Source organism: Atractosteus spatula, chromosome 2 (genome assembly GCF_055471065.1).
Source record: "Atractosteus spatula isolate fAtrSpa1 chromosome 2, fAtrSpa1.hap1, whole genome shotgun sequence".
Lineage (NCBI taxonomy): Eukaryota > Metazoa > Chordata > Actinopteri > Semionotiformes > Lepisosteidae > Atractosteus > Atractosteus spatula.
This window is the reverse complement of record NC_142707.1, coordinates 4978194-4988920: the sequence shown is the minus strand read 5'-3', so window position 1 is coordinate 4988920 and position 10727 is coordinate 4978194. Positions and strand designations below refer to the sequence as shown.

General features: G+C 42.3%; 1 protein-coding gene across 1 annotated transcript; it reads left to right on the top strand.

Moving 5' to 3' along the window:
* Positions 1–570: 570 nt before the first annotated feature.
* On the top strand, positions 571–9866 carry LOC148839042 (uncharacterized). The gene is made up of 11 exons (XM_088909206.1): positions 571–625; positions 718–782; positions 915–1005; positions 1242–1336; positions 2366–2519; positions 3466–3586; positions 4184–4287; positions 4627–4724; positions 5646–5766; positions 7070–7226; positions 8856–9866. The coding sequence occupies exons 1-11, from the start codon at positions 571–573 to the stop codon at positions 9862–9864; spliced, it is 2070 nt and encodes a 689-aa protein (XP_088765332.1). The 3' UTR covers positions 9865–9866.
* Positions 9867–10727: the final 861 nt, after the last annotated feature.

Below are 10727 nucleotides of genomic sequence, written 5' to 3'. Positions count from 1 at the left end.
ACACACTTTTCAAAGACAAAACTTTAGGCATGATCCATTTTCAATAGTTCTAGCCATCATACTATTTTCTCTATAAATAGCTGCTCTCGTCTCCATGCCCGGCTCTAGTTGTCAGGAGCAGCCTGTCTGTGTGAATGAAGCCGGTCACTTTGCGGCAACCAAAACGAAAAGTGTTCCCAGCGCATTTGTGAAAATCCTGACTGAATCTGATGGGGTCCTGAGTTGAACCGACGCTTAACAGCTCTTGACCCTTTTAGGGCTTGTTTGGTGAGCTGTTTTTTTTAAGTTGCTCATTATTGTGGGAAAAAAAACAGGAATTAAATTAGTCCTAAAAAAAACTCCGTGCTGTCATGCTCACATGAGCCACGGGACACCGCGATAAGTTAGTTCCAGCGCGTTCGAAATTTTGCATGCGCTTTGAAAGACAAATTTCTTTTAAGACTGAAACTGGCGCTTGGGTACCGACAGGCTGATTGAGCGAGTTAATTGATGCTTGTGATTGTGAGAGTTTTTAAATAGCTGTTGATCAGGTTCAGTCGTACAGGAGTTAGGTAAGGTGTGCGTCTCGGCATGTCCGGAAACATTTGGACGTCCTTGTGTTGTTGTCAGAAAGGCCAAGACAAAGGTTTGGATTGTAAATTTAATTCGATATATATTTTATGTCCTGTTGTTTTGCTCTCATATTTGCTTATCCAAGGCCTCTTGCAACCTCCCCAGATGGCCGACAGCAGGCGGGGGGAAAGAAAAACAACGAAACGCTACGAAAGGTCGAGAATACTGAGGTAAGGCTGAATCTTCCGATGTGTTCTGAATCAGAGATGTTTTTACCAATGCCAAGTCAAATATTGCGTGTGGCCATAAAGAGAGCTTTCCGAGTCAGAGAACATTTCTCTTTTTTTTTCCTCCCTTTTCAGCGCGACCCGGTTGTTCATCAAGTTGCGCACGTGAATATTGGCTATCTGTCTGCGGTGTTTGATCAGAAGGAAAGCTTGTCTAGCCGAGAAGGTAGCCGTCCTGCAGTGGTTACTGATTCTTTCACATTTAATACTTAACGCGTTCACAAAAGTGGTTTAATGTCGACGCCATCGACGATCAGTTTAAACGGGCAGCGTGCCTCGCACGCTTCGGTTCAATACGCCACCGCCCCTCCGTGTGTTTAAAAAGTTATAAACCTTTTTAATTTTAACCTACATCAATAACGCAGGAGTGTTCTCTCCGTTGACGCCTTTTTGTTTTTTTAGATTCGCGAGGGCGTCTGGAATCCACCGGACACCAACAGGATGAAGTGGCCGTGAGCGAGGCTGAAGAGCGAGGTGTGCTGGGTTTCCCGGGACAGGTAAAGGTGTTCTGGGGCGCCAGTATGAGTCCAGCTCCTTCAGACGTTTTTTTTTTCTGTTAATATGCAGAATCCTACAACTAGGCAAAAGAGCAGTTTACAGTGTGAAACGGGCATCCCACCCTGGGCAGAGATAACCTTGCTCATCTTTTTCTTCTGAAGGATGTGTTCCAAGCTGTGATCCTTCTGCACTGTGTAAGGGAAATATGTGTTTCAAATTAAAAGCCATGCACTCTTGATGTACTGTACTGCACTTGGTGTGTTTGAAGGTTTTTCATGTAACGCCGGTAACTCGTGGAAAAAAACCCTGCTGACTGCAAAACGTCAAACCTTCATACAATACTATGCTTTTTCTGTGCCTGTGATCAGCTCTGTATGCTGTTGTTTTACAAATAAGGATTATTTAATTGGGAAATGCTGTGCAGAACAGACAGCCCTCTGCTGTATCAATACAGATCTATTTTAATTAAACACTTCCAGTTAATCCTATTACGTTAGTTAAGGGCGAACTATGTAAGAGAGCTGAGGGAAAGCCAGGAGGCTTGTGGGTCCCCAGTTTTTGACATCCCTGCTGTTTGTACAAGGAGGCACCTAAAGTTTGAACTAAAGCTGATGTAGTGAACATCTTCCCCCTTAAATACACTGCACACTGACCAGCTCAAAACCATCTTCATGTTTAACGGCTTTTTGATGTAGGAAAGGTTTGGCTGGACTTGACACTGGTAGGGTTTCAGATGATTTTGAGTGGAGCTGTTTTTCAGGTGGTCGAGGGGGAAGGCCCTGTGACGCTCAGCTATAGATTGATACTTTATTGTCCACTTGCCTTTGGCTTCTCCCACAGAAGTACAAAACATACAAGCAAAATATCGGAGTCACATGAAATCACAACAACAGTATGTGATGCATAAATAGTTGGATAGATAGATAGAGGGGGGGATACATTTTAATACCTTCATTGAGCAGTTTTATTACAGAGGGGACAAAGGACTTTCTGAAAGGCTTCTCTCTCCACCCTCTCTTCCTCTGCAGAGCGGCGCGGCTGGACCAGCAGTGCTCAGCTCAGAAGAAGAGCGAGGCTACAGGCTGATCAAACAGCAGCTGGCAGTGGCAGAGAGGGAGAAACGCGAGCTGGAAAAACAGGTGCACCAGGCTAACCAGAGTGTCCGGGACCTCAAACACGAGGGTAAGTCTTTTTTTTTTTTTAATGATGAGGGGCTTCAGACCCACATTCTAGGACATAACCCTGGAATTAAATGAATCGTCGGCAAACGATCAGATATTAAACCCTCCCAAGTGCAGTATCTCCTGACACCACGGAACGGACACTCTCCCAACCTTTTGGTCTGGCTGTGCTATTAAGCTGTCTAGAAGTCTAAAACTATTAATCTTGAATAATTCTTGTTTAACTTAATGACTTGTTTGCAGTTCAGCGCTGATATTTTTAAATTGCTTTCACTATGTACATGATGCAAACTAGAGCAAATAAAATTCCTCAGGACTGTCTCTAGAACACAGTTTCCTACAGTATCTCCTTTGTCTCTTTTTCATCCCTAGCGCCAGTTAGGACATGTACCGGGTGGGGCCTGAAATTGTGATGGTACTGGAACTATGCAGTCAGTCAAAACAGGGGCCTGAATATAAATATAGTCATCCTGTTAGTCTAGAAAGATCATATCAGGGAGTTTTTTTAAAACAATTTTACCCCCCATTCATCCATTCATCCCTTTACTAACTGCTTTATCCAGTTCGGGGTCACAAGGGAGCCGGAGCCGGAGCCTATCCTGGCAAGCAGTGGGCGCAAGATGGGGTACACCTGGGCAGACACAGAGACGCATACAGTTCCCAAAAGCCAATGAACCTACCAGCATGTCTTTGGAGTGTAGGAACAAACCAGAGAACTGGAGGAAGCACACACAGACACGGGGAAAACAGACGGGTTCAGTTCCGGGGGTGCTAAGGCCCCAATGCTGTGAGGCAGCAATCTGAACCCCTGCACCACTGTGCTGCCCTAATGCCCAACTGCCCCCGCCACGGCACCTTTCCACGGAGACCTTCCATAGTATCATGTTTGTGAAGCTGCAGTCTGCTCTCTGGCTGTGTCACCCATGCCTGCCTTTCTCTCCTTTTAGTTGCCGTTTTACAGAAACGTCTCCAGCTGGTGGAGAACCCACCACACACCCTGACGCCTCCCAGACCGCCCACCCCGCCCCCTCTGCCCACTCCTCCTCCTCCTCTTCTCCACCCCCTCAGGTGAGACAGCTTTGGCTGGGTCATAAACCCAGAGCTTGGGGAAAACTCTCCCCCTGACAGGTGTCCTGTGGAGCAGAATGTTAGTCTCCAGGTAACATTTACACATCATTTCTGTCACTCACCACTTTTGTATAATGCAGGCTGCTGCTTGGTAAATTAAAACTATGAAGCTTTAGAATTTGTCTGGACAACCGGATTGTAAGTGTCTGTCACAAAACATACGTGTATACACATAAGACCAATTTGGCCTATTTGGTTCATTTGCTTACTACTAGCTAATTGATCTGAGAATCTTATCCAGCTGTTTATTGGCATTTCCACGTGGCTGTTCCAAACTCCCACAACCCTTTGTGTAAAGTGCCTCTTGTTAGTTTCAATACAGTCACCCCTTTGTTCCACTTATACAGAGTAATTTACCATAAAAGTTTAAACAGTGAGGACTGTCGGAAGTCAGAATCTCACATAAAGAGTGAAGTTTTGTTTTTCTAGACAAACTTGAAGTAACTTTTCTTTTAATAAAATGGCGAAGCTTGTCTGCTTCACTTGTGACTGTGGTGCTGAAATGCTCGATTCCTTAAGTACTTTTGTCTGTTGCAGATCCTTATTGTCAATCATCCAAAAAAAGAAGGACTCTAAAGAGCAAGACCCATCTTGCACACAGCAAGGAAACCACTCACCAGCCTCTCCTGAAAGAGCTACAAGTGTGTAAACAGCTGGATATCTCAGTGTCAAGATCTGTATGATGAAATGTTATGACTTTGAAATCTTGTTGTAGACAGAAATGTGAAATGCTACTTTTAAATAGGTAGATTTCATCTGCCATTTTGGCTGTGTACATTTTAGAACTTTTCTGATTCATAGATTTACTGATGTTTTATAAACAATCACCTGAGTGACTACAGTACATCTTAGCTTTGTCCTGAATAGAGCCAGTGAACCCATTCTCTTCAAAGTAAAAAACACCTTTTCATATTAAAAGCATTAAAATCTGAAGTCCGAGTTTTACTATAAACCCGGATGATCTGGCTGTTCTCTTGTAGATGACGTCTCTCCCAACCATCAATGCCCTGGCATGAACGAGGTCCTGGAAATGATCAGAAATGGGGTTTCCTTAAGACGTGTTATACAGGTACAAAAGGTAAGACCAGATCATGAATTATGTGAATATTTTTCACATTTGCAATCATGCAGCTTCATAGTGACACCTTTATAAAGCTGGCATGCTACTTTTATAAAAGGAAAATGCCCTTTAGAAGATCAGTAGGCAGTGCTGATCATACTGTATACGGACTCTGGGATGTATGCAGTACTCCTATCTACCAGTAGAGGCCTGTATTTTGTTTACTTTCTGAAATGCCAGTCTTAAAATATAGATTATACCCATTTTTATTGAAAGTAGCTGATCCCAGTTTTTTAAATGCCATTGAGACACAATCTCCCATCCCCATCCAAAAATCTACTCCCCAGGATTTTCCAAGCTCTGATGCTGTATTGGTTGTGAGCCAGATAACTTCTTAACCAAAAGACATTGACCTTATGATGTAGAGCAACGTGCTTTTCCTGCTCTGAATTTGTTTTAATCAAGTTGCATAAATGTAGAGCCTTGGGGCCTTAAAGATGTGCACCTGACGAAAACATCGGCATTTTTTCCCCTCTAGTAAAACTAGGGTTGCTTTACTTTAGGAGATGGTAGCAGGAAAATATTGTGCGATTCAGTATTCATCCAGTTAACTTGCTACTTTTTTTAAATGCGATGAATTTACCAACTCAAATTTGCAGGAGCCAAGGAGAGGCATACTGAGCCCCAGCTGTTTTGTAACTGCCTGGTGCTCGGTTGGTGGATTGCCCAATGAGGACATTCTGCGCTAGATTTTCATTTGAAGCTAGTCTTGGGCATTGTTGGCAGGGATGCTTAAAAACCACTTCTGTGTTCATTTGGCTCTGTGCTTTTATATTGGCTTGATGTCTGTTTAAAGTAAATGAAAAGGGACTGGGAGCCATTTAACTTGTTGCCTGGGGCCTGCAATGACCTTACCTCTCTCTTTGTGCCATTTTTGAGGGGACTTTCAAAGACCTCTGTGACCAAGAGGAGCAACTGGAAGTCAGCAGCAGCTCCGCAGAGCCTGAACTCGAAACCATCCTTAAAAGGAGAAAAGAAAGTGTGGATCACTTTATCTCAGGTAAAATACTGTGATTTGAGAAGACCATGTCGGTGTTGCTATCCCAAAATTCAGTCCATGTGTTTAGGGCGTCTATTGTTAGTCATTCTTTTACTCTTTTTATTTTAATTGTGTTTCTAATCTTGGTCAGCCTTCTAATTGCCAGAATTCCAGACTTCCCTTTTGCATGACTGGAGCTCAGTTCTCCTTCTCCTCCACTCAGATTGCAGGCCCCCAAGTGTCTTGTTCAAGTTTTCTATGGCCCAGAAGTTATGGGCTTAGCCCTGGGTCACTAGCCGAATGAGACTGGGATTCCCCATGTGGCGCACAATGGGCAGGCTGTCGCTGTCAGCAGCGGGTTTTAGTTGGCTTGGTCCCTTGGCAAAACAGCAGCTCCTATGACTTGTCAGGTCTTGATGAGGGCTGTGCTGGGCTTCCTGTAAGGATGTGGGGCTGGTGTCATGGCAGGGGCGCATGAAGGACCTGTAGAAGCATGTCTGCAAACCCTCATTCATCTCCCCTTATGGAGCAGCATTAGTTGCTGTGGATTAAATTGAAGAAACCAAAGTGAGTACGTGAAACTGTATTAAAATACGACTGTACCTCATGTTGTGATGTTATGGGTGCCATTGTCTGGATGATACTATTAGAGAGAGATGAGCTTATCGTTTAGTCTGCTAAAGATGCCTGCGTGTTAATGTACCCTTATCTGACTTTGAGGCTCAGAATAAAACCAGAATTTACACCCTCCTATCAACAGCTAAGACCAAACCTATGCATTTGATGGCATTTTCCTGTTTTCCTTTGCTAGCAGCTTTCAAGAGATTTCTTGCCCAAAACCAATGGAAAGCCACCATCAGAAACTGGATGTGATGTTATAGTTTGTGATTGGAAAGTGTCAAATGATTTTTTAGAATCTAAATAAGTTTTTAAAAAGGTTTGAAACCATTACTTCTTTAAACATCCTCTTTGTTTGAATAGAAGACATGCAGAAATGTTACTTTAGGGTATGTAAGAATGTAAGAGGTGACATGCCAGAGAATGCTGTTCATTTGGAAGCTAGGAGCTAATTGATCCAAGGATCTTATTCAGGTGTTTCTTGACAGAAGCCAGGGAATCAGAAACATGGCTGGATGTCCTTTTGAAACTTCTTCCTTAAGGATATGCTTTCTATTCTGTTTGAAACACTTCATAGTTCTCTTTTATTTTCCTTGGTGTGTTTCAGTGTTAAAATTGGTGAGACTTTCTTTTGAACAGTCTGTCCTGCTGCAGTGTTGCCGCTTTGAAAGTCACTGTCCTCATTAGCATACTGATTTATGGGCAGATGGCTCTTTTGAAGAGGATTCTGCAGAGGACACTGGTCAGCGCAGGCTGGACATGCCGGCCAATATCTTCCAAGTCAGGAAGAGTCCTGGAAAAAAGAACCCTGGCTACATCTGCCAGGATCAGGCGGAGGGCCAGGAACATGGAAACTCATGCAGGTAAGGACAGTGTTGAACATAAGGCTCACTATCCCAGCCTGTAACATGAGCTACAGATGTCTGGGATCATGCACTTAATTCCCTTCAAAATGATCTTGAATTTTGAGTTGCAAAATGTTGGAGGTACAGTATGAAATGCAAGAAGTGTGGCAGCAATATTGTCTACATCTGCATGTAGCTTGTGATATGTTGCGGACTTAATCACTGATGGAGCTTTTGTTTATCTGTATAATTGGGGTTGTCACTATGCCTAGGCATTTAGAACAGACATTAATTCTCCAATTACCTCTAGACCAGTTCCTATACATAGCATTTTTCATCCCAAAGAATACCAAACAACGTTGTCCATTACTGAAGTGTAGCATCTACATGTTTAATTCATAGCAGCTATTTTGTTCCAACAGATCAGAAAGAAAAGTGTGAATTTGCCAGACTAGTTTATTTGGGGGTTAATTTGGGGGCTAAATTTGCAATCTAGCAGACATGTCTGTTCTTGCCAAGAGTGGCTTTGGATCTTGAATGATCAAGTACTCCTCACTTCAGTTTAACATCTCAACCAAAGGATGGATGATTAATCTTTACAGATGAATCAAAAGAGTCTGGTTTTCAAACACTAGCACAGAATCTGCCAGTTACAGAAGGCGAGCTAGCCTAGCTGCACTTTTTAAAGCTATAAGGATGATCTTTGTTCGAGCACAGAACCATGCAAATTTACTTCAGCATTCACCCCTCCAGCTCCAAAGATAAGCCAGAGATTAAATGGAATATTACCTGTTGGCTCTTTTATTTTGGCAGAATATAGCCTTTTTTAAAGTGATAATGGCAAAAAAGGGTGCAGAGTTAGTGCATTTTCCCATTTCCAGCAGCCCATAGGTTGTGTTCTCCACTTCAGAGATCGCTGCACTGCCTTGGGCATCACGGTAGCTTTATTTTTTTCAAATTCTACAGTGTCACCAACAAGCAAAGAGAAAACTGAATGCACTGTTATTTATATGTTAGTTTAATTTCACCAAGAGAATTTGTGCCTATAGATGTCAGAACCATATAATGGTAAAATAAATCCTGATGCCACTCTTTATCTCTGCATCCCCCTAGCGGTTTATAGCTGTAGCCGGTCTCCTACAGCTGTGCTTCAAAGCAGTGTTAGATACTTTGTTCTGAGAACTGCATGACATCTGATATTCTTTGATGAATGTACTGTACTTCTGGTAGAACTATGGTTCAGAACTAGGACCACAACCATACGCAAGTTTGGTGTTTGAGTATCAGATCTTTTATCCCTGTAAATCAGGGGTCTTGCATGCCATTCCTGGACGCCCTTGTATTCTGGTTCTGTTCCACTGTGATTTAATTTGGAAAATTAGGTTGACATATAAGATTGTTCTCTGGACTTTTACAGTTGATCATACAACTTGTGCAGTTGATTAATTTTATGGTTACCTATTGACCTTGGTGCCTAGTTAAAAGCATTATATTTATGCAGCTAATTAAATATTTAGAGCAGCTACGTAACTGAGAATAAATAAATACAACTAGAACAAATATGACTAAAACAAAAACCAGAAGACAGTAGAATCTCCAGGGATTGTTTGAGATCCCTGGTGTAAGTGCTGGTGTTGATCTTTGCAGGGAATCGGTGGGAAAGCACCTTGAATCCAACAGTGAGGCTGGAGACGAGGGCAGCACCAGCAGCACCCTCCCTGTCACATCTCCACTGGAGGTTGGTCAAGTGGATGATCTCTCCTGTCCTCCTGATCCAGAAGGCCATGCTGAACCATGTTTCGAAGATGTGGCTTCAATGGACCCCAGTAATATGGACCCTGAGACAGAGGATCATGTCATCCTTGGAGCGATTCTTACCGATTTGATGACTGCCTTGAAGAACCAGGATCTTTCAGACGATGGGACTGCTTTAAAGGATCAGGATGACACGGATACTGTAATTAAGGCAAATCCCCATGTGTCTCCAGAACTTCCTGAGCAAAGCCAAGAACCACAAGACATGAATGAGGAAGAATGGACTGATGTGAACCTGGAAGCAGTGCTTACATCCAGATCAGACCTTTGCTTTAGGAAAACAGTAGACCCTGATGAACACCTTGAATGCCATAATATCAAAAACAACCAGAACAATGCTCAACTAGATGTATTGAATGAAATTAGTGTTGAAGACACCAAGCAAACCCTTCCAAAGGCTTTAGAAGATGGAGATGTGGTGTCTTTGAAGGAAGCTGATCTAGTAGACCTAGATAAACACATCACCCCTTTGCTCTTACAGAATGGTGCACTGATGGCTCCTCCAGCACAATCTAGTGGACAGCACGATCAAGGTTGTATCTCTTCTGGCACTGCAAAGGTATTGAAAGGAGATTTCATAGAGGAGAGTGTAGATAGTCCACAAGAAGCAAGCCTGGTGCCCAGAGATCACCAGCCTCTTGAAGAAAGGGCCAGCTTTGTTGTAGGTCAAGGAGATGTGTGTCCCCCTCCGGAAACCACCCTTCCTGCTCATGTGAAAATCCAGAATGTGAAGAGACCATGTGACTCACCTCACTGTTATCTGCCAGGCACTGATCTCCTTCCAGCTCTTGAAGATGAGAGAGATTCCACTGACTCTGACATACCTGTGTTCTTTTGCTAAGGATCCTGTCACACTTTGTGATTGATCTATGTTGACCTATGTAGTGCATAAATTGGCCATTGTATTTTACGTTTGATTGCATTGTTCAGCATATTTTGTTTTATTAAATAGAGAGGGTTGGAAACCTTCAGTTTTTTTTAATCCAGTATTCAGTTTCATGGAAGTATTTTTTCCTTGGTGCATTTGCAGTTTTAATTGACAAGTTTGCTTTGAATAAAATATTAAATGAGGCATTATTTGAAATTGTTGATATTGTTGTGAAATGCATAAATTGTGTAACATAAGCACAGAGAACGTAGACCTAAAATGTATGGTAAGTTAGTGATCCTGTCAAATCAGTATGAACAGTGATCATGTACTAAATGTAGAACATGATGGAACATTTCTCTTCTTAATTTAAAGTACTTGATTTGACTAAAAAACTAGGCCATTTAGAATTTTAAAAAACGTTTCTCTGGCAGTGTGGATGACATTTGGAGATATGCAACTTGCATTGCATGTTTCAGTCTTTTCACAGCATGTACAGTTATTTTTGAAGTGTGACTTATAAAGTGCACTTTTCAAAAATATTTTACTTTTTGTATGTGACATGAGTATAGCCATGGGAATTTAACAAGTAAAATGATTTTTGCTGCATAAATGTTTACAAAAGAGAGTGAGGAATAAATATTCAGTTAACTAAATCATATTTCCCGTTTGTGTCTCGGGTGTAACCTAGTGAGGTGTTGGTTAAGGATAAGTTCTAAACGTGGAGTATTCACTGTAATATGAAATGCGCTATAATAAATGTTGACGCTGGTACAAGAGCAGCAGCTCATTCAAGAATTGGTCAGTGAAGCCTTGTTTCATTTTCAGTTTGGGGT